Below are 24536 nucleotides of genomic sequence, written 5' to 3'. Positions count from 1 at the left end.
CTGCTGTATCCTATCATAGAACTCTCAGGAGTCTGAGAATTCCAAATTCCATCTTGGCCTTCCAGGTTGTTGTGAAAGTACGTTTGTCAAGATAGAAAGGTAGAACACATTTTCTTGAACCACTTCTTAGCTTGATTAATTGCTTTTAAGTATTTAGACACTCGGTGCCTGGGCCTCCGTTTTATCTTGCCCCGAGCCCCATCTGTTTTAGAAGAGGGGCTGCTCTAGGTCATTCAAATGGATAGTTTTCTTTTGTATGAAGGTACACAATTTATATATCGATTTTTGTTTTATTAAAAGATAGAGTGTTTTCAATATTTTACTATTACAGACCATGACGCATTGAACATTTTGGTACATGTTTCCCTGTGTGCACGTGCAGGAGTTTCCGAAGTATCTAGGAGTGGAACCCCCACACTGAAGGTTTGTGAGATAACCCCAAATTGTTTTCCAAGTGTGTATTCCCAGATTTACTCTCACCAGAAGAATATGAGTATTCCCTTGCTTCATATCCTTGCCAATTGATATCATCAGCCTTTAAAAATCTGTGCCAATACAAGGAGTGTGAAATTGTACCCCGTGTGGTTTTAATTCCTTATGTATTCTGGGCCTCTAGCCCTTTTAAGCCATAATGCTCATTTTTTAAGTTTGTCGTACTTCATGTCTAATTCCTAGTAGTTGCTTCTTATTTGCATTTTGTTTTTTTTTGGTCATCTTAGCACTCTCTTTTTGTCTGTAATGGCCTTTATTTTATTTTATTTTTTGCCGTTTTAAAGTGTGCAGTTCAGTGGCGATAAGTACATTCACAATGTGCAACCGTCACCACTATTTAGTTCCAGAACAGTTTTATCACCTCAAAAAGAAACTCACACCCAGCCACCGTCACTCCTCATTCTCCCCTCTCCCCAGCCCCTGGCAACCTCTAATCTGCTTTCTGTCTCAGTGGATTTGCCCATTCTCGATGTTTCCTATAAACAGAATCGTATAATCTTTGTCTCATTGCGTCTGGCTTCTTTCACTCAGCATGATGTCTCAAGGTTCACTTTTTACTTTTGCGTGTGACATGTCATTTGTGTGGGTGTATCTACCCAGGAGGAGTCTTCCTGGAAGCTCCTTCTGTCAGTAACTGTGCTCTGTCCATGGAGTCTCCTTGTCAGGCTGATTGCTTTGGAGACACGCCATTTTCTGCAACATCGTGGCATAAAAGGGTGTGTACCCAATAAGAATCATTTGGGAATTTTTGTTCTCTTTTCAGATTTGCTTCATGTTTATTTTAATTTGACTTTCAATTTCTGTGGGCTTTCTGCAGAAATTAAGCTAAGAAACAACATTATAAGGGATACTGTGAATTGTGATAAAATCTTAAATAAGTGACAAGCATTTGATAACAGGGTATTTTCTATTTTTCACATCGTATAGAGATGGCAGAATTAAACATTTAAAATAAGTGTAGATTTGTCTTCCTTCCATAAAAGGGTTCTAATTTGCTTACTGCTCCTGACCTCATTTACTTCCAAGCAGGGATCTATGATCTTTACCTACAGGCTACTTTGGAATTGGCAAGGCCCCAGGATGGGGGTGGAAACAAGCAAAAGAATCCAGAAGGACCTAGGATTTCAGGCCCAGTGAGAAGTCAGTTTAACCAGGTTTTGGAGCAGAGGAGCTAGACTCAGGGTGGGAGGCACGAGTGGAGACCCATTTCATCATCTCTTAACACCTCCCCACTGAGGAGAGATTTCAATCCGTTTCAGACCAACTCAGAGTATCAGGTTAAGAGAAGTCCCCTAGGGAAGTAGTTACCAAACATTTTCATTCCTCACTCCCGTCAATAGAGAACACTTTAAGCATGTACTCCTATTATGTGTATATTTATTTAAAAATCATACACACAATGTGTAACTCTTAATTTGTATGTTAAATATTTCCTAACTTTTTACCTTTAAAAAAAAACCCTTTAAAATCAACTTTATTGACGTATGAGTTACGTGCAATAAAATGTACCCATTTAAAATGTACAATTTGAAGACTCTTCACAAATGGGTACGCTCCTGTAACCATCAACATGATTAAGATAGAGAAAATTTGGGGGCCGGCCCCGTGGTGCAGCAGTGAAGTGGGCACGTTCCACTTTGGTAGCCCGGGGTTCACTAGTTTGGATCCCGGGTGTGAACATGGTACTGCTTGGCAAGCCATGCTGTGGTAGGCGTCCCAGATATAAAGTAGAGGAAGATGGGCATGGATGTTAGCTCAGGGACAGTCTTCCTCAGCAAAAAGAGTGGGATTGGTAGCAGATGTTAGCTCAGGGCTAATCTTCCTCAAAAAAAAAAAAAGAAATAAATGCATTATCTCATTTAAAAGAAAAAAATTTTCCATTAGTACTGAAGGTTCTTTTGTGCCTCTTCTAAGTTAACCATTTAATCCTTCCTACTCCTCTACTCTTTTCAGCCCAGGCAATCATTTTTTACCTTTTTAGATAAAAAATAAATATAAAGAGTTGTAACATTTTTTCCCTGCACCCTGATGGATCACCCTTGGGTACCCAGCTTCGGAATATATCTGAATTATTTCAATGGCTATCTGAATCACTTGGGGGGAATGTATTAAAATGCAGATTCCCAAGTCTCACTCGGTACAGCTATAGACTACACACAGATCCTTGGCCCCCCCACCCCTCCCATCCTCAGCGGGCCTGGTCCCTTCCTGTTGCCCTCTGCGGCCCCGAGTCTCGCAGCCTACCTGATACAGTCCTCTCCCCAGGCTGAGGCCTGCAGCCGCCTGCACCTTGGGCTCACCATGTGGCAGCAGGCAGCTGGATTTCTCTTCTTTGGGCCTAGTGAGTTCTGGGTCTTTCAGTTGTGGTTAAAGCAGGTCCGTTTCTTCAGCTCCTCTCTGCCCCCAGCTGCTCCTTACTCTGCTTCTGTGCTCTCCTCTGATCTCCTGTGATTCTCCCCCATCTCACTAGGGGGCTCCAGATTCGGCAAACCACCCTGCCCTCTAGTAACATGGCAATTGAATCTTGAACATTAGAAGTACAAACAACAGGAGTCTCATGGCTTTAAAATAATACTTCGTTAGCGTTGTTTTTGATTGATGACATTTTATTTTTTAGATAAATGTTCTCTAGATTTTATCTTTCACACATCCGGGTTCCTTTTTCACCTGTCTTATATCATGGTGAGCTATTTCCTGTTTTCTGTGAAAATCAACTATTTCTTTGTTTTGATCACCGCCCCCCCAAGCCCCGCCCTCCCCAACCCCGTCGAGGTGTTGGAGAGCAGAGGGAATGAGGAGGAGAAGGGTAGGAATATTCTGATACAAATTACTGTCAAAAAATAAGACTCTCCCTTACATTATTATCTTTTTCTCGCTGGTCTGCTTGTTGAGGTCAGAGCTGGCCCTGTGTTTACCGACGTGCGAAGTGCAAGAGCTCAGAGGTGAACATCTCATTCAGGAAACTAATTTAGAAACTAATCTGACAAGCCCAACCAGCAGATCTCAGCCCTGACTGCACATTCGAATTACCTGGGGTCCCACCTCCTGTCAAATCAAATCAGTCTCCAAGGGTGTGGTCCAGGCTTAGGTATTTCCAAATACTCCTCAGTTGATTATCCTGTGTAGCCAAGGATGAGAAGCACTCTGCAGGCTAGGCCTCATCGGTGGTGGGGGGAGGATTTATTGCCAGGGTTAAAATAACATTTTGTTCTGTAGCTGGGAGAGAAAAGTGAAAAGGTCATTTGTTTTTAGTCTTTTGGCCTGAGATTCTTGAAAGAGAGACAATTTTGCCTCTTTCAAGGCCATCTTTGCTTTTTTTTAAAAAAAAAATTATCATATCCTCTCCCAACTCACACTGTTTGAAGTTTATCTGCTCCAAGTGCAGGCAGCATTCTGCAAATGCTTGTTTTTCCCTGGGCCCTTCATAATAGCTTCTCAGCGAGCTCTTTCTGTGCCAGGAGGTGGGGAGACCCTGCGGGTACGAACCAACTTCTGTGGGATCCATTGTCCTTTGTTGGAGGAAGAAACCTTGAGCCACGATACTCCAAGTGTACTCATTAGACCAGCAGCATCAGCGTCACCTGGGAGCTTGTTAGAAATGCAACTTCTCTGCCCCCACCCCAGACCTGTTGATCAGAAACTCTGGGGGTGGGGCCCCAGCAATCTGTGTTCTAACAAACTCTCTAAACGATTCTAATGCCCACTAAAACTTTGAGACTCACCCAGTAGGTCTGGGATGGAGCCTGAGAATTTGCATTTCTGACAGCCTCCCAAGAGATGCTGACAGTGCTGGTCCGGGGACCTCACTTTGAGAACCACTGGCTTAGAGAAGCCCAAGAAGCCATGGGGGGCTTTCACACTATTTCCTGGTGTAAGCCTCCCAACCAATATTAGGGACCTGGAGCTGGGGCAGAGTGATCATAAGAAAGTGGGAAGGAAGCTCCTGTCACCTTAAACCGAAACACGACCTCCATTGAGCCCTAACCAGGATCAGTGCTGCTGAACTTGTCTCCTCAAGGCCCATCGGAAGAAATAGTTTGTATCATTTGTGTCCCTGCGACACCCTTTATATGATTTATATGCATTCTCTCTTCTTATACTCTGCTCTCAATTTTCCATTTAGTCCAGGGGAACAGTGGCCTAAATAATCCAGAGTGCCTTTTTCTTTCTTTCTGATTTGGAAAAGTTTCAGATACGTCTATTTTTGTTTGCTTTTTGGGATCTGGGTTCAGTTACCAGATCTTCCTCTTATTTGAGTCACCTTTGATTTCTCATTTTATCCCACCTCAGTTTCCCAAAGTGAAAAGTAAACTGTTGTCTCATAGGATTTTTGTAATGACTAAATTAAACAACAGATGCAGAGTTCCTGTCACTTAGTAAATTGGTCATAAATGTTAGTTTCTGTACTTCTGCTCTCACACCCAAATACTGTACAGTACAAACTGCCCCACCCCCGTGGCTGATGAATATGCTGACATTAGGACAAAGATGAAGCCTCTGAGAAGAAGTTGGGAGAAGTCTAGGCAATGTGGGGAAACAGCAGGGCCTCCCAGGGAGTGGGCTGCAGGTCAGAAACCAAGGCTAGACCTAGATGTGGCCAAGTGAAGCTGGGTTCTAGCTGAGTATCACAGAATCTAGAGGAATGAGCAGTTTGCCTGAGGATGGAGATGAGAATGCAAAGTGAAACTGGGCCCTCAGGTGGGCAGTGTGTGCTGAGTGGGCTCTTCCTCTAGGCTTCAGTGTCTTAGGTGGGCTTGGAAAGCCTGGACACTCAGAGTTCCAGGCAGAGGGGTCCCCATTGGGCTGCCTGGCTGCCTTTAGTGATTTAGAGGAAAGGTTCACTTCCAGGCCCTAGGAAGTACCCCACTCCTCCTCATCTAGGACAGGGCAGGCACAGGGCAGGTGTGAGCAATGCTGCATCTTGCTGGGTTCTGGAGAGGGGCAGAGCCCTCATCTGTGACCCTAATTTGGCCACAGGAGAGGTACCATAGTCTTGGCTCCGTGTTCAGGCTGTCTGGCCTAGAGCTAAAGGGAAAGCAAAGATTCTTAATTCCCTCTGACTAACAGGTGTCAGGCATCTCTGGGCCAGAGGGCAGAACCTGTCTAGTGGTCAGGAGTTGTCATTTTCAGTTCCATGTCAAGAGGATCGTTAGTGGCAATGGCCAATGGAGTGAGGATGCTTTATGAGGTAATGAGGTTCATAAACTTCTCATAAAGCTATAAGGGAGGGGCTTTCTGCTTTGGGCAGGAAGCTGGGCCCTTCTTGCTGTAAATTCTTTTCAGATTCCCCCTCCCATGGGGGTTGGGAGAGTGATGAGGTGGAGTCTTTGTCCAGCTGCTGAGGGCTTGGATGGTGGGGCCTGCTGGGTAGCAGTTATCTGAAACCACAGAACCCAAAGCAAGCAGAGAGCTGAGGTCAGCCTTATCAAGGAGTGTCCAAAACACACTAAAAGCCAGGGACACCGGGTGGAGAAAGCAAGGAGAAGGCCTGCCTGAGAAAACAGCTGGGAGAGAGGCTGTAGCCAGGGTCTGACCAGCTGCCCTTGGCTTCTCCATGAAGCAAGGTGCATGGGAGGGGTGGTTGGATTTTAAGGGCTGCACCAGTCGGCGATTCTGTGATTTTTCTTATGAGGTTCCACATCTAGATCTGAAGGCAATTGCAGAGGGTTTCAGAAATGCCTACGCACAGGCAGCAGCATCTGAATGTGACTTTTAAAGATTAATTCTTAGAGAATAACTTTTACCTAGATGTTTACATTTTGAGAAAAATCGTTACCAATTTCAATAAGATGATTTTGCAAAGTCACTTGCATTTCTGTTTACTAGTGACAAACAACTAAAAAATAATAGTGGCAACAGATAAATGTTTAATATTTGGAAAATGAGTACTATTAAAAGAAAGATTTTAATTCTCAATAAGAAAAATAGAACAGACTTGAATAAATGGAGAGATATTTTATATTCCAGAATCAGAAGATTTAACATAATTAAGATGATATAATATCCAATCTAATTTATGGAGTCAACACGAATTAGATTCTTAATATGATATTTTACGGAAATTAACAAAACCATAATAAAATTTCTATAGAGAGAAAATAGTTAAGCACACTAAAGAGTTTTTTGAAAAGGAATAAGCCAATGATATGATAAATTACTGTTAATATTTAAAATATGGTGCAAAGCACGTTTAAATTATGTAGTATGGGTTTCAAAGCAGAGCAGTAGATTGATAAAATGCAATAGGGATTCCAACAGTTCTAAATTTATTAAAAGGTTAACACACAATAGTCCAAGATAACACAATAATAAAAAGGAATCCTATTTAATATACATTAATGAGAAAAGTTGACATAAAGCACTGGTGTTCCCCGACACCACTTGTCATAATAAGCTCCAGATGTTTTAAAGAATTAAAGTTGAAAATGTCTCCTTTAAAAATGAAACAAAATGTTATAGCTATCCAGCTATGGTGGAGGAATTAATTTCTTGGTATTTTAATAGTAGGCTAGGTTATGAATGGCAAACTGGAAGGATCTGATCATATAAAAATTCAGCAACAACTTTAATAAGTTCTTGATAAAAAGGGAAAAAGTGAAAAACTGTTTGAAATAAGGCTAAGGATTAACATCAAAAAATATAAAAAATATACATATAAAGAACAATTATAAGTCTGTACATCGGTACCCATTATCCACTAGATAAACAGTTAAAGGATATGAACAAATAGTATAAGTAAAAGGAACTATAAGCATCAAGCCAACATTTGGGAATATTTCAGTCTTGCTAAAAACTAAAGTTAAAAGCATAAGTCTATTTCATAACTATTGAAGGAGCAAAAGTGATAAAACTCCATGTGAATGTCTTTGCAGGGAAATAGACACACTCACAGATTGCTGGTGTGTGTTCTAGAGAGCAGTAGATCAAAATGAAACTCAAGCTGCCAAGAAAATTATTGTGTCCTCCCAAAGGAGTAAATCCCAGGAAAATAAAGTAAAAGAAAGGTTGTTTGTATAAAGGTAATTGTAGTCACACTATTTATAGAGAGAAAATCTAGTCATTACCTAACCACCCGATAATTTGATAATGGTTGTGCAAACTAGAAAATATTAATATCCCATTATATTAGTAACTATTAAAACCACGAATCTGAGGACTTTGCGTTATTATAGGTAGCATACATGAGTTAAAAAGTGTAATGAGTGTGTTATGTGGACATTGATAACTATCAAGTTACGCTTGTCTAATGAAAACATCATTTCTATTAGGCTTTCTCAAGGATCTAAATCAGTGCTTCTCAGACTTTAATGTTAATAAATCATATGGGGATGTTGTTGAAAGGCAGATTTTGATTCAGTAGGTCTGCGGTGGGGCCTGAGGTTCTAAATTTCTGATAAGCTCCTAGGTAATGGGGATGCCACTGGTTTTCCCACAATGCTTTGAATAACAGCGATCTAAATCTCTGCTATTCAGTATGGTAGGCATTACTGTGTGTGGCTATTCAAATTTAAATTAATTAAAATAAAGTAAAACAGCACATTTAGTTCCTAAGTCTCACTAGCTATATTTCAAGTGCTCAGTAGCCACATATGGCTTCCATCTTGGAAAGCTCAGATTATACAACATTTCCATCATCACAGAAAGTTCTGTTGGACAGTGTTGACCTAAATCATCAATGTCTTAGAGTAAAGAGGATTTTTATTTCTTTTTCTGTGGAGTTGTTTGAAATATACAATTAAGAGCTTGTTCCATTCCTTTGTAGGAAATCTTATAGGTATACATTGGTGTGTAAGACACAGAAGAGATAAAGCAATGAACAATTTCATAGAATTAAAATGTTTGATAAATGGAATTCTCTTCCCATTGATTTTATTGTCAGTCCATAGATGTGTTATCTCAATTATTCCTTGTCTCTCAGTGGGCAATCATTTCCAATAAATTAGTTTCAGTTTCTTTGCCAATTTTTTTCTCTTCTCACATTATTAATATATACTAAGAAGAGGTACTGTTTAAAGAAGCATTGCAATAGTTTAAAGCATAGATCCCCCCCATCTAGCTGTCTCATCACTTTGTCTTTTTAAAGTATGTTCTTGGGGCCAGCCCCGTGGCCGAATGGTTAAGTTCGCACGCTCTACTTTGGTGGCCCAGGGTTTCGCCGGTTCGAATTCTAGGCACAGACATGGCACCACTCATCAAGCCATGCTGAGGTGGCATCCCACACGCCACAACTAGAAGGACCCACACCTGAAAATATACAACTATGTACCGGGGGGCTTTGGGGAGAAAAGGGAAAAATAACATCTTAAAAAAAATTAAAAAGTATATTCTTTAAGTAGGATCAAGCTGTGTAGATAACAAAAGATATGGGCGTTGATCTTCAATGGCTGAAAGTTCCCTGGATGATTTCTTCTGTGAAGTGGAAACACTGACAGTTGTCCTTTCTTCCAGGAATTTATGCAAATATTCTCATGATGTTCTCTCAGAAGAGAACTTCAGAATCCTGAAAAATCATGAGCTCTCTGGACTCAACAAAGAGGAATTAGCAGTGCTCCTCCTCCAAAGTGACCCCTTTTTTATGCCTGAGGTGAGTTATGATTTCTTAGTTTAAAAAGTAGGGAGAATATTGGCAGCGTTGTGTCATAGATGTGTTGGAATAGGAGCAGACAAAACGCGTAAGTTAGCCTCAGGGCTCTGCAGAAGGCAGTCAAGGCTGTTGCTGAGTGACCTAAGAGATTCCAGCAATTTCCTTCCTATTTGAAGTTTTATAAGAATTTGCCTCCTCCTCTCGGCTGCTAGGGAACCCTGTGTGAGCTTGTGTGATCTGAAGATATGCTAGGAGGACTAATTGATGCTTTACATCGGGGCAGCCTCCTGGAAGAGATGGGCTTTGAATCGAGGTTTTGGAAGATGACAGGGTGTATTGTTTGAGGCTAAGCTGTTGTTACAAAGAGACCCCAGAATGTAGTGATTCAAATAAAATATAATTATCGCATCTCGTTGGCCACAGCTTATCACATGGTCACACTGGAGGCTGGGAAATGTAGTTTCTGGCTGGGTAACCATATGTCCAGTTAAAACTTGGAAGCTTCTGTCACTAGGAGAAAGGTAGGAACAATGGTGGGTAATTAAGAGTCTCATCCATTGGCTTCAGAATAAGAGGATGCTGTTTAAAGAATGGTATCTGACCATTCTGAGAAAAATCTTTGAGTAGAGAAGTTAGCCTCACACTGAAAGAGACGCAGAAGCATAATGGAAGACCCAAGTGGAGTGGGTGGAAGAGATGGAGATATGATAAACAAGGCTGAAATTCAGGTGCACTTTGATATATGACAATATAGCTATTAGGGACCTCTGGAGGGTTAAACATGTTTTGACTCTAAGCTCAGTGTGTTTCCCTGAGGACCTAAAAAACTTAGGACATGAAGGGTGGTTTTGCGTTTAAAAAGCTCAGGAGAGGGGCCGGCCCGGTGGCGCAGCGGTTAAGTTCGCACGTTCCGCTTCTCGGCGGCCCGGGCTTCGCTGGTTCGGATCCCGGGTGCGGACATGGCACTGCTTGGCAGCCATGCTGTGGTAGGCGTCCCACGTATAAACTAGAGGAAGTTGGGCACGGATGTTAGCTCAGACCCAGGCTTCCTCAGCAAAAAGAGGAGGACTGGCAGTACTTAGCTGAGGGCTAATCTTCCTCAAAAAGCAAACAAACAAACAAAAGCTCAGGAGAAATAGGAATGCAAGGCACTCTATATAAATATATTTGGGGAGGGGGAAGGGAGAAGGAAAATACATCCTATTTCTTCTCCCCACCTCATGCATTCTTTCATCTAAGAACTTGGATTTGTCTCTTTGTCTCTGTTCCCAGGAGCCCACGGTTTAGAGATCTTGGGCTGTCTTTGGCCCTTAGCCTGTGTGCCAACCCTAGTCCCCCATGGCTACCAGCATGAGGAAATGCCTTATACCCCAACCTTGTTAAAGGTCCCCTTGACAAGCAGAGGCATCCCCTTCTTTTCCTTTTTTGTGAAGGAACGATGTAATGAAGACTTGTTATGACACTTGAGAAGATCGTAGACCTGCGGTCTAGTGCTAACTTGGAGGCTTGGAAAGGTCACACATCGGGTCTGAACTCTGTTTCAATTCTCCAAAATCACCAAGGACTTTTTATATCAGGCCCCACATCTGAGTCGAGGCCCTGGAGAATAAGGGGCGTGGCAGCTCTTCCCTTTTCAAGGGAGGAGGTCAGGAATTAGGAATCCAAGAGAGGGTTCCCAGAAGAGCTGATTGACAGAAGCGCTGAGAGGGTCCTCCTGGGAAATGCCCCTCATCCTTTCATCAGAGACCAAAGAAGGGGGCAGTGTCACCTGAGGCTCCCTTTCCCTTTTAAGAATTCAATAGCGATGATTAATGGGTGGGGTGAGGAGGGTCATGCCTGAAGTTTATTTTTAGCTAATAATTTAGTTGCCATTTGCCACATGTCAGGGTTAAGATCACAGCCTGGGAGATTGCACTGTTTCCTGAACTAGGTCTGAGGAGCTAGTTCCTGTAGTGGAAAATCGCCCAGAGCATCACTAGCATAAGTTCTATTGGAAAATACTGGGCAAGAGAGGTCTCTAATGGAGTGTTTTAACTTGGGAGAGTAGGGCGGAATATTTTCACAGGGTTTACAAGGAGGGGTCAGCCAGAGTTCAGCTAGTTTCAAGAATAGTTGGTCAAGGAAGGTCCTTCCGTGCTCTCAAAGTCCTGAGTCTGCCCCTAACTACCTGTGTGATCGTGGACAAGGCATTTCATCCTCGGGGTCTCGTTTCATTTTGCATTTGTTCAGCTAACACTTAGGAGTGCCTGCAAGTGGTAGGCACTGAGTTAAATCCTGGAGGCAGCAGTGAACCAGACACACTCCATGCCCTAAAAACAAAATATTCACACTTTTTCACTTCGCTTTGACCTGTGAGAACATAAAAGCGTCAGGAAAACCTGACTTCCTGGTATATAAACTTGTAAAATTGAAATGTGCTTATTAATGGAGGACATGCTTTCATTTGTTTTGGCTTACTTAAGGCAGGAGCATTCGTACTTAAACAGCAGCATGGTAATAGGAATGTTAATCAGAGCATCATTTGTGAAGTTACTGATTGTCCTTTTTTTGTTTTTTGCTAGAGCCTCTAGGATACTGGTTCTTAAGCTTTAACGTGCATCAGAATCTTTTGGAGGGTTTGTTAAAAAACAAATTGCTGGGCCCCACTTCTGGTGGTCCTGATTCTATAGATAAGGGGAAGGGCCTAAGGATTAGCATTTGTAAGTTTCTGGGTGGAGCTAATGCTACTGGTCCAGGGACCACGCTTTGAGAACTGCTGGTCTAGAGTCTAAATCTAGATAATAGGCTCTATAGCAATGGCAAGTATTTGAATCAGGTTTTAGAAGTTGTCTCTGTGGCTAAATTGTTGTTGCCAGACTCTAAGATTCCATGTGTTTGCCGCCTAGATAAGTCACAGTGAGCCATGTTGATCTGGTTTACTCAGAGTCTATTGAAACAACTTATAAATGTTTTAATCTTGAAGATTCTTCATATAATGACTCAAACATTTGCATCACATTTTATATTTTGCACAAGACATTCGCATATTTTATTAATTGGCTCAACAACTTGGTTTAGGTAGACAAAGCAAATATTTTCCTACTTTATGGCAAAAGAAACAGAGGCTGCGAGTAAATAAATAATTCAGATGAGGTCACATAGCTGGTTCCAGGGATGCAGAGTTTTAAACCAGCGTCTTCCAGTTCTGCATCATATGGTCTGGCCTCAGTGACAGTATTCTTTTTGCTCCTTTCAGTAAGAACCACATCTCTGTAGAGCTAGATATGTAAATATACCTATTTACATAGAAATAGAAAAATTATCTTATTTAATGCTCTTTTGAGAAACTTTGCCACATTCTGTCTAGCAGAGACTAGATTCTGAATTCCAAACAGTTGCAGGTAAGATCCACATGTCCTTTTAATTGCAGAATGAGTTGATATCCAAAAATGGGCCTTCCTCTTTCGGGTTCCTCTATAACGTAGGGCTCACTTGGGGTCCTGTTTGGTCCTTTCTATAGATGACCATCTTATTTTGATTCTTCCAAAGGCTTATAAAATTCATGTTCTTTTTAGTTAGTGTGCTGGCCTCTTCTGCCCCAAATAAATCATCAACTGCATACAACCCATCCAAGACTGTAGAATACACACGCATTTTTTTCCTCTGGTGTATCTCTGCTTGCTTCCGAAATGTTTGTATACTTGGACTTTCTTTAATGACTATGTGGCAGATTCAGGAAGGTGTTTTGTCTCTGCTGTGCTTTCCTTCTTCTATAGATATGCAAAAATTATAAAGGAGAGGGGCGAAGACAGATTTGCAACCAGCAGCCACCGTGTGAGAGGCTCCACATCTGTGAACACTTTACCCGAGGGAATTGCAGTTATGCCAACTGTCTCAGGTCCCATAACCTGATGGACAGAAAGGTGCTGGCAATCATGAGGGAACACGGACTGAGCCAGGCCGTGGTCCAGAACATTCAGGACATCTGTAACAACAAGCATGGCCGAAAGAAAGCCCCTGGGTTAAGAGGTAAATGCTTTCTACTTTTTAATTAACAGAATAAACAGAAATAAACAGAAATCACAAGGAAAGAAAAACTTTACCTATAATCACTCTACGTCACCACATAAAACTGTTTAGTTTTCTTTCAGACCTTGTCCATATGCCTTCAGAATTTTTGCATAATTTTAATCATAGTATGTAGGCGATTTTGCCATTTGATTTTTGTGCTAAGCGCTACTCCCCCTCCACCAGAGTTTTAAAAATGCTTATCATTTTTCTAAAAGCTAATGGTTAAATCTTTTTTTAAGGGAAAAAGGTAACATTTTTTTAGATTCAGTTGTTAACATTTTGTCACAATTGTTTTATCACTTTTTCTCAATATATGTGTATGTATAGATACCCACACACACATAATATATTTGTAGTTAAAGCATTTGAGGGGTGCAGCCATCAGGAGACTTCACACCTAAATATCAGAGTGGACCTCCTCAAAACAAGGCCATTCTCTTACATAACCACAATACAATTAATACAGGAAATTTAGCATTGATGCAAAACTATATACCATTTAATTTATAGTCCTCAGTACTATTTCTTTAAAAATTATTTTTGTTTTTTAAATTGTGGTAAATATAACATAAAATTGGCCATTTTAACCATTTTTAAGTGTGTAGCTCAGTGGCATTAAGTACATTCATGTTGTTGTGCAACCATCACCATCATCCATCCCCAGAACGTTTTCATCTTCTCTGCTGAAGCTCTGTACCCATTAAACCTTAACTGCACCCCCTCCTCCCCCCAGCCCCTGGCACCCTCTATTCTACTTGCCATCTCTATGAATTTGACCACTCTAGCAACCTCACAGAAGTAGAATCATACAGTATTTGTCTTTTTGTGAGTTGCTTATTTCACTTAACATAACGTTCTCAAAGTTCTTCCATGTTGTAGCCTGTTTGAGAATTTCCTTTCTTTTTAAGGCTGAATAATATTCCACTATACGGATAACTGCATTTTGTTGATCCATTCATGGATAAACAATGACATCCAACAATGGATGGATACTCCTACCTGTTGGCTATTGGGAATAATGCTGTTATGATCATGGGTGTACTAATATCTCTTTGAAACCCTGCTTTCAGTTCTTTTGGGTCTATACTCAGAAGTGGAATTGCTGGATCACACAGTAGTTCTATGTTTAGTTTTTTGAGGAACCATCATACCATTTTCCACAGCGGCTGCACCATTTTACATTCCTACCAGCAATGCATAACACTTTGTTTCTCCACCTCTTTGCCCGCACTTGTTATTTTCTGGTTTTGGATGACAGCCATCCTGATGGGTGTGAAGTGATCAGTACTATTTCTTAAGCATTTTCCTGTGTTTAATGGTATTAACAGTTGCCAATTTTTAATGTCTTTATGAAGTGGATATAGAAGAGGTGAATTTTATAAAGTAAGTAGAATACATAATTCTAAGATTCTGTAAGAGGTAAGAAACAATTACATCTTATATTTGAGAAATGCTTTATAGTTTACACGGGACTTTGACCTAAAATATCTCGTCATTGTTCCTCAGAGCAAAAGCCTGAAGAAAGGCGGGTGTATTATTAGCCTCACCTAATGGATAAGGAAACTGAGACTCAGAAATTTTAAGTGACTTTTATTGCAAGCAGCATTAATTCATTTTTAAAAGAATGAAGGCTAATACTATGAATAAATAAAAGTATGTTTCCTAGGCCTCACACCACTAGAGAGTAGCAGGGTTCATGTGTTCTGATTCCACATGTAATGCTTTTTCCTGCACACCACAATGCTCTCTGAAAGGGGAATATCTGGAGGGGTGATTTTTGGGTAGTTTCCCAGTATAAATTTATTGTATACAAGAGAAATCTTTATTTATGATCACAAATAGTTAATCTACCTAGTTAACTATTTTGTTGACTGGAGGATGTTGGTTTTTACTATATTCCTGCTGCCCCCTGGGTTTGGAAGAGAAAGGATCTCTCTTCCTTCCCTTCTCTGCACACAATAATACAACCCACACCACACACATACACACTCCACACACACGCACACAAAGCACACATACCACATATATATATATACCACACGCATGCATACACCTCACCTATATCACACACACGCATACCACATGCTTCACACACACACACACATAACACACATACCACATATATAGATACCACACGCATGCATACACCTCCCCTATATCACACACACACATACCACACACTTCACACATGCACGTACCATACACAGATGCGTGCATTCACACCACACACACACACTTCACGTACTCAGGTACCCTGCACACACCACACACATATATCTCACCCATGGACACACCTCATACACTAAGTATACATATACCACATGCATGCATCTCTCTCTCTCTCACACACACACACACACACAGTACACCACACATAAACATCACATGCATGTATACCACATGTACACACAGACACACATGCTCACTCCTGCCTCGTCTCTGCTTCCTGGTAGGTGTGATTTCTAGGTTCTAGAAAGAAGCCAATTCTTTTTGATATTACTCGCTTAAGCTTGGGCTCTTGAGGGCTAGATGAAGAACACTGGAAAAATGTCCAGCTTAAATGAAATCAGACCTTTACACCATAGTTTCATTCTTTTTGTTTGTTCTAAGGATTGTGAATCCTTAACTTGTTAGGTACACCTATATCTCAATATGGGCAAAATCTAAGTGACTTTTGGAAAATTCTCCCTGATTTGCACTAGTCTGTCTCTCCATTCACCATAGCGGTGAGTGCTGACTTGAACCAGGGGATAGTGGATAGCCCCACTTAAGATTTTGGGGGTTTGGGGACTGAGTCCCAGGAGAGAAGCCAAGCAGAGCCAGGGTCAGTCCGACTGTTATCCTGGGCCACGGGATGGTGCCTTCCACTGTGCTAGCAGAATGGCAGGATCCCTTCACCGTCATAACTGCGTTTCTCAAGATTTTTACACGCCAGATTAGGACAAGTAACTTGGTAGAACTTGGGTGGCAAACCTGGAAAAGCTGAGGAGGAACAGGGGTAAGAAGTCAATCGTGCTAGCACTAATTTTCATTGTTTTGTTTTCTCTTCCTAGCTCCTTCCTCACATCGCAGAGATGCGCCATATAGAGGTAGAAGCAAGAGTAGAGACCGATTCTTTCATGGCAGTCTAGAAATTCTTCCATCTGCCTCAGCTTCTACTGAGAGGTCCTGCACACCCAGTCCAGACCAAATCAGCGGCAAGGCTCCCCTGGATGATGTACCTGTGAAGGATCTCACCCACAAGTTCATGCATTTGGGGAGTCAGGATTGCCTGCAGCCAGCCTTCGTCTCGCTTAAGCCTTCCAATCTTGGAGGAACAGGTCAAGTGGGAGGAAACCAGAGGTTTGCAGAGAATGGGAGTCCAGAGCGTCTCTTTCGCGGGAATCATGGCAGCAGTTACCGCACTTCTGATTCAACACCAGGTTCCATCTGGAAGGGCCCCACATCCCAGCTGATTAACAAAGCTGCCAGTGCAGAGATTTTGTTTCCTCAGAATCAAGCTGCCTCCTGCTCTCCTCTTGGTTCTCCACAAATACCAAAAATCATAACCACCAGAAAGAGCACGGGCATGTTTTCTTTGGACGACGAGGGCAGAAGTGGGAGTCAAGATGTCCAGCGTTTTCCGCTTTTTAATAATAATGTTGATGGAATGGCCACAGATGTAACTTCCACAAGATCTTTCAATTACAAAACCACAACCAGTAGACAGAGGGAAAAATCGTTACCCAGGAATCAGGACACTGGAGCTACTCACAGTAATCTCCAGATCACTGGCAAAATTACAGACAGTGATATTTCAGCATTATTTGTTAACGATAAACACGGAGAGAAGAGATTTGGGGCTGGTAAATCTTACCATAACACGCCAAATGGCTCTAGTAAAGTTACAGATGAAGCTACTGAGGTAGCTAGAACCGGTGCCACCAGTTTTGGCTTACCATCGGCAGTCAGAGGGGATAAGGACATGTTATGCTCTGGAAGTCAGAATCTGAGAACCCAGGTCCTGCCCACACCTGGGAAGACTACTGCCCCTGTGCAAGTCAGCACTCTGGCCAAGGGGTCACCTTCTACACCTTCTTCAAGCAACAGAGCTGCAGCCTATGGGACCCATGGTCAGAACTCTGCCCAAATCTCTGTTACCCCTGCTAATGAACTTTCAAGAAGGACCCCAGGCTCTGCACTGAGTAAGTCACAGAAGGACAAAGAGGGCCCCATGTCTTGTGTCTGTAGCAAAGTGGCTGTGGCTGGTGATTTATCTTTGGATGTTCCCCTGCACTTATGAAAGGGCGTATAGTAAGAGGGTTTTGGTTAAAGGGTAGTACTGGTGCAGAGACTGACATGAAGATGGAAGGACCAACCAGTAGAACCATATGGAATAAGTTGCTGCACTCATCAGGGACAGGAATAGTTTGACCATGGTTTAAGAAAGAAGCATAATTCTCATGTGATCATTAATGTTTATATTCGCTTTTATGGAGGAGGCATGTAGGCCTTCATCAATAACACGTGAATCATGGGAATTTTCTTGAACTTGGCCCCAGTTTCAGATATTCTTTCCCATTGTGATACCGGGTATCTTGATTTTTGGCTTAAACATTAAGATCAGCATACACGTATCCTCTTTTGTTTTATAGATTCCATATCTGACGTTGCGAATACCACATCTTCCAGGATGGATGATCATGACTCAAAGGAAATTTGTCTTGACAATCTGTATAAGGGTTGTCAACGTAGTGAGTAACTTAAGGACTTTCTAGAAACAGAAACTTTATTAATAGTAACATGGTTAACATTACTGAGCGTTTGCTGTTTGTCAGGCACAATACTAAGAACTTACATGCAACCTCTTTAAATTTCACATCGACTCTAGACGTAGGTGCTGTTCTTAACTCATTTTATAAACGTGGAAACTGGAGGCGTAGAGAGGTTAAGACCTCACATGCACAAGTAGCCAAGTTGGGTTTTGACCCTAAATCACCCAGCCAGCCCATGTTCTTCACTACTGCATATTATACTTTCTCCTTTGCAATTCAATTTTAGGTGAAATATTACGCTTGATCAGGGACCCATCTTTTCATATACTAAAAGCAAACAAACAACAAATAATTCCAAAAGACAAAAGTATCCTAGCAGATGCATTTTCAAAGTTTGTTTCCTCTCATTATTTAGGCACTGTCTCTTCTGGGCCGTGGGCTCTTTCCCATTGCTCCTCATGCGTGTACTGAAGAGACATGGGTGCTCCGTATGACTGATGACGTGTGTGTCATTCCAGTTGAGGAGCCACACCTGTTCACTGTCCGGTCCCACCAGGCTTCCTGTAGAAATATTTCCCACGGGACTGTGCTTGGGACGAATTTCTGTCCTCTCCTTCTACCCTGTTCTCACGTTTCTGCCTCTATCTCAGGCCTGGGTATCACACCTGATTTCATGTGCTCGATCACTTAGTGGTCTTAGACTTATTTGCCTGGTGTCCGAAGAGGAAGATTCTGCCCTGTGTTCTCTAAATCACAAGTCTTTAACTTAAAAAAAAATTTGTTTTTATTTTTAATTGTGGTAAAGTACACGTGACGTAGATTTTCACATCTTAGCCATTTTTAAGTGTACAGTTCTGTAGTGTTAGTTACATTGATATTGTTGTGCAGTCTCCAGGACTCTTTTCATCTGGGAAAACTGAAACTCTGCACCCACTCAACCACAACTCCTCCGTTCCTCCTCCTCCTGACAGCCACCACTCTAGTTTCTGTTTCTATGAAAACGATTACTCTGGGTCCCTCATATGAGGGGAATCAAACAGTTTTTGTTTTGTACGTGTGTGTGACACTGGCTTATTTCACTTAGCATAACGTCCTCAAAGTTCACCCATGTTGTAGGCTGTGTGAGAATTTCCTTCCTTTTTAGGGCTGGATACTATTCCAATATTCCACTGTCTGTAGATGCCACATTTTGTGTATCCATGCATCCATCAGTGGACAGTTGAGCTGCGCCTGCCTTTTGGCTATTATGAATAATGCTGCTGTGAACATGGGTGTGCCCATATCTGCTCAAGACCTTGCTTTCAATCCGCTTGGGTATATCCCCAGAAGTGGAATTGCTCGATTATATGGTAATTCTGTTTAATTTTTTGAGGAACTGCCACACTGTTTTGCACAGCAGCTGCACCATTTTACATTTTCACCAGCAATGTACAGGGGTTCCAGTTTCTCCATATCCTCACCAACACTTGTTATTTTCTGTTTTTTTTTTTTTTTTTTTTTTATAGCAGCCATTCTAATGGGTGTGAGGTATGGACTATAACAAGGGGCTGTGTGTTTTTGAATCAGCCAAATCTCAGGCAGTGCCACCCTGTGGCTTTCCCTGTGATGTCAAGCCTGCCTCTTTTTGTTTTAAAGTAGTCACACGTCTTTTGGATAGTTCAAAATGATTTAAACATAACAGAGTGCAAATGGTGAAAAACAGAACTACTTTCTATTTTCCTGTATTGTAGACTTATAACATTAATTTATCATTCAGCAAACATTCATTCAATAGCCATCTTTTGCATGCCCAGCCCTATGCCAGTCCTGCAAGGGAGATGTAAGCTAAACAGTGATGTAAGCTTTTCAGTGAATTTGTAATTAAGGTGGGGCATCAAACCATCCGCAAATGAGAAAATTATATAAAATAAGTAGATACATAAATAATAAAGCACAAACTGCCTACTGAGTGCTGGCTAAGGGAATGTGAAATCCAGCTCAGATGAGAACAGAATGAGGTTAGCGAGGCCAGGGTTCCAAGGAAATACAAGCAGGTGTCTATGCTGGAGAGCATTTTGTCTCCATACATCCACATGTGGAGTGCAGAAAGAGTAACTATAAATTTAGAATGATCTGAAATTTCCATGTAGGTAAAGAGACCTTTTGGGGAGTGGGGAATTTTTGTTTTCTGATGAGTCTCCATGAATAATAAAGGAACCGGGAGATAGGAATATGGGGCAATACAAGCAGGAGCCAGCATGAGCAAAGGTACAGATGGGAAGTGTGCTTGCATGCAGGACCGGAAGGGTGGGAAAGGCAGGTCTTTCGGGGGAAAGCCAGCAGTGAATTTGGTTGAATTGCTTAGAACCCCCACTTAACAAACCCTCAGACCTCCTCTCTGTCTTTGTAGAAAGATGCAACAATGTTCACTTCCACCTGCCCTACCGGTGGCAGATGTCAATTGCAAACACCTGGACAGACCTCCAGCCCATGGAGAATATTGAGAAGGCCTACTGTGACCCCAAAATCATCTTGTAAGTTGGTGGCTGGACTCTGGCTTGTGAGATCCACGGCATCATCAAAGGAAAGCATAGTACCAGGCTTATGTAAAGGAGAAAAAACAGTTTTCCTTCAGAATCCTGTTCAAGTTTGAGATAACTCTTGAGATAAGTGGCAAATGCCTGCTGAGTTAACGAAGAAAAAACATAAGCCAAGGGGCCGGCCCAGTGGTGTAGCAGTTAAGTTTGTGTGCTTTGCTAAGGTGGCCGGGGGTTCACCAGTTCGGATGCCCGGTGCTGACTTACGCACCACTTATCAAGCCACTCTGCGGCAGGCGTCCCACATATAAAGTAGAGGAAGATGGGCACGGATGTTAGCTCAGGGCCAGTCTTCCAAAAAGAGGAGGATTGGTGGCAGATGTTAGCTCAGGGCTAATCTTCCTTAAAAAAAAAAAAGAAAAGAAAAGAAAAGAAAAAACAAAAGCCTGGTAGATTTTCAGTCACTCAGAGCCTGGCTAATACTAGGGATTCTGGGAATATTTGCTAACTCAAGTGAGGTAAACAGCGACACAATTATTTGTTTAGTTAATATTTGTCAATGTGTCCTGCAGAAAAACACAATGCAGAGGTCGGTGTGTGTTCCGATCCCCTCATCGTAGGATTATTAAACATGCTAAATGATTAACTCAAAAGAGCTTTTGGCTTAATTTCACAATTTTAGGACATGGTTTGAGTAATTTCATATAGTCTAGTGCAGAATTTTGTTGTACAGTTGAGCATTTTACACCTGCCTTCATGTTAACTGATTTCTCTCTCCTGGAGCTATCCAAGAGGAGACTTTCTGTTTCTGTTTCTGTCAGGGCTAAAATGGGTGATCCTCCACACGGCTGTGTTTATAAGATGCATACTAGTTTTATAAGAAAATTCTCTAGGGGGAAAAATTACATACATTTCATCGTCTGCCAATTTAGTGATTTTGGGGTGGAGATTCTGTGTGGCTGCATTTTACCACTAGAGGGAGGCATCAGCTATTTTCCCATTTCTAGGTGTATTTTTTTTCCCTGCTAGGTAAACCTGAAGTAGGGTTTCTCAATCTTAGCATTACTGACGTTTTGGGCCAAATAATGATTTGTTTGGGGGGGGGGGGTGCGCTCTGTTTAGCAGCATTCTTGCCCTCTGTCTACTAGATGCTAGTTGTGGTAACCAAAGATGCCTTTAGTCACTGTCCGATGTTCCCTGGGTGGGTAGCGGGGGCAACATTGTTCCGGCCTGAGAACCACTGATCTATGAGGTCCTCATTAGAGCAGGAATCCTCAGACTTTTTGGTCTCAGGACCTCAGTTTACATGCACTCTTAAAATGTACTGAGGATCCCAAAGAGCTTCTTTTTATATGGATTGTAGCTATCATCCATATTTACCACGTTAAAAATAAAAACTGAGAAAAATTAAGTATTTATTGATTCATTTAAAAATAACAATACAGTCATGCATCGCTAATGACAGCAATACATTTTGAGAAATGCGTTTTTAGGCAATTTTGGCATTGTGCAAACATCATAGAGTGTACTCACACAAACCTAGATGGTATAGCCCACTACACACCCAGGTATGTGGTGCTAATCTTATGGGACCCCACTGCATATGCAGTTCGTCATTGACCGAAACGTTCTTATGTGGCACATGACTGTAAACTCATTACGCTAATGTAAATAACATTTTTATATAACTATATTTATATAACATATAGTTATATGCGTATAACTGTATATATGAATAACTATCAAAATAACTTTTCCAAAACAAAACAAAAAATTCATTGAGAGGAATGACACTGTTTTATATTTCTGTGAATCTCTTTAATCTATTGTGAAATCACACATCCTGTAGCCTCTGGAAAACTCCATTGTATACCTGTGAGAGAATGAAAATAAAAAGGTCAATTAATGTCTTAATATTATTATGAAAATAACTTTGACCTTGCTGGCTCCCTGAAAAGGTCTTGGACCACACTTTGACAACTATTTAAACAACAATAATTGAAAAAACTGACCTCCTATGAGTTTCTAACTCACTTTTTGACGTTGAGCTCATCAATTGTTTTGTGGGCACAGTTTTATTTGGGGATATTTTTTGAAGGAAGGACACTTTTTGTGACACCATTAAAAATGCAGGGTAGGGGCCAGCCCTGTGGCCGTGTAGTTAAGTTCGAGAGCTCCACTTCGGTGGCCCCGGGTTTCATCGGTTCGGATCCTGGGTGCAGACATGGGACTGCTCTTCAAGCCATGCTGAGGCGGCATCCCACATGCCACACCCAGAAGGACCCACAACTAAAAATAAATACAGAACTATGTGCTGGGGGGCTTTGGGGAGAAAAAGGAAAAATAAAATCTTTTAAAAAAAAATGTAGGGTAGGCAAGTTACGTTCCCTCTCTGTATTTCACAGTTTTTTCTTTTATGTGTAAGACCTGGAGCTGTATAAAGAAAATTTGAAGATCTCTTCCAGCTCTAAAGTTTTAATTCTGTGCTCTTGTTAGGGAGGACCAGGGTATAGAAAGCAGTGGTCAAGGAAGCATTTTGTTAACTTTAAACTTTTCCCTCTTAGCATTTCTATTGGAAATCATAGAGTCAATTTCCAGAAAATGACTTGTGATTTTAATCCCATCCGACGTATCTCCACGCCTTCATCTGTCATGATGCCAGCCAACTGTGTCTTCGCCACAAAATGGATTTGGTACTGGAGGAATGAATCTGACAAATGGGTTCAATACGGGGAGAAGGTGAGTACTCTTCCTCCTTGTGGAGGCTCTCATTTAAACTTGCCAACTTCAGAAAAAAACTGTTAATAAAATGTTTGCTGCCTATGTGCTTACCCGTGGAGAGTGCATGGAGTAGAGGAAATGGTGCTTTTTTACTTTATACACAGCAGTATTTGCATTTTTTTAGCAAGCATGTACTCTGATTATAATCTTAAACAAAAACTTACATTAATTATTCTTAAGGAACTCCTTGAGACATGACTGAAGTGGAACCTTGACATAGCTTTCCATGTATCAGTACAGTCATGTGTTGCTTAATGATGGGGATATGTTCTGAGAACTGCGTCGTCAGGCGATTTTGTCATTATGCGAACATCATAGAGTCTACTGAACAGGAACAAAATTTGCCACCCCAAAATACGTCTCTTTAACACGATTATTTTAGGCTGTTTATTTTTAAGAAACATAAGACTCGGAATGTTTTTGTTATCTCTCCCTTGACTGCTTAAAAGGATTCAGATAAAGAAAACCTGTCTTGGGAAGCAAGCTATCACCTTAGCATGACATGAGCCAGGTAGTAGACAGGGAGGAACCTAGAAAACCCAGTTTGTTCGGCTCCCCTCTGTGTTCTTCTGTTTCTGTGTGGCTAAATAAACACTTGTTTTCCAAATGTTTTCTCTTTTTCTCCTACCTGTGAATTACTGTCCTTCCCTTTGAAGTCCCTGACTCTCCCCACCCCCAACATCTTTTGTGTTTAGCTGAGGATAATATTTAAGGTGAGGGCTTTGGCCATCTTGGCAAATTACTCAGTTTTCCTGGGTTTCTCCCATGTATACATGTTATTAAACTTTTGTTTGTTTTTCTCCTGTTAATGTATCTCATGTCAATTTAATTCTTAGATCAGCCAGAAGAACCTAGAAAGGCAGAGGATAATTTCTTCCTCCTCTATGGTAGCTATACAAACCTAGACGGTCTAGCCTACTACACACCTCGGCTATACGGTACTAATCTTTGGGACCACCGTTGTCTATGCCGTTCGTCACTGACTGCAGTGTCATTATGCAGCGCATGACTGTACATAAATGTACAGAGACTCCTGCTTCCAGCCAGAGAAGAAGGCAAGAATGAGAAGTCAGAAGACTGATGTAGATGGTCACTAGGATTCAGTCAGAGTCTGGATTCAGATGCCCTTGAAAGACTGGAACTAGAAGATTCTAGGCTCACCCACACAGGGACATAGTAATAGAGGATAGAAGTCTAGATAAGCAGAGCTTCTGTCTAGTGTCCCTTCCTCCCTTTGATTCATGGGATTACAGAGAGAGAGTGCCCTTAAGTAGATAATGAAATCAGAGTGTTGAGAAAGAGATTAACATGAAGAAGACAAGCCAGGGACATGGAATGCCAGCATGAGGTTCCATGCAG

General features: G+C 41.5%; 1 protein-coding gene across 2 annotated transcripts in view; it reads left to right on the top strand.

The window, feature by feature from the left end:
* ZC3HAV1 (zinc finger CCCH-type containing, antiviral 1) overlaps nt 1-24536 on the top strand; it is a 57120-nt gene that overhangs the window by 7689 nt on the left and 24895 nt on the right. Inside the window, exons 2-7 of one of the 2 annotated variants that reach the window (XM_070617888.1) lie at nt 8941-9076; nt 12832-13084; nt 16180-17310; nt 17761-17859; nt 20270-20393; nt 22961-23135. In XM_070617888.1, coding sequence (XP_070473989.1) covers nt 8941-9076; nt 12832-13084; nt 16180-17310; nt 17761-17859; nt 20270-20393; nt 22961-23135 — 1918 coding nt within the window. The remainder of the gene's footprint in view (nt 1-8940; nt 9077-12831; nt 13085-16179; nt 17311-17760; nt 17860-20269; nt 20394-22960; nt 23136-24536) is intronic. The other variant, XM_070617889.1, reaches the window with a different exon arrangement.

This window comes from Equus przewalskii, chromosome 4, assembly GCF_037783145.1.
Source record: "Equus przewalskii isolate Varuska chromosome 4, EquPr2, whole genome shotgun sequence".
NCBI classification, from domain to species: domain Eukaryota; kingdom Metazoa; phylum Chordata; class Mammalia; order Perissodactyla; family Equidae; genus Equus; species Equus przewalskii.
This window is presented reverse-complemented; position numbering and strand designations above follow the sequence as displayed.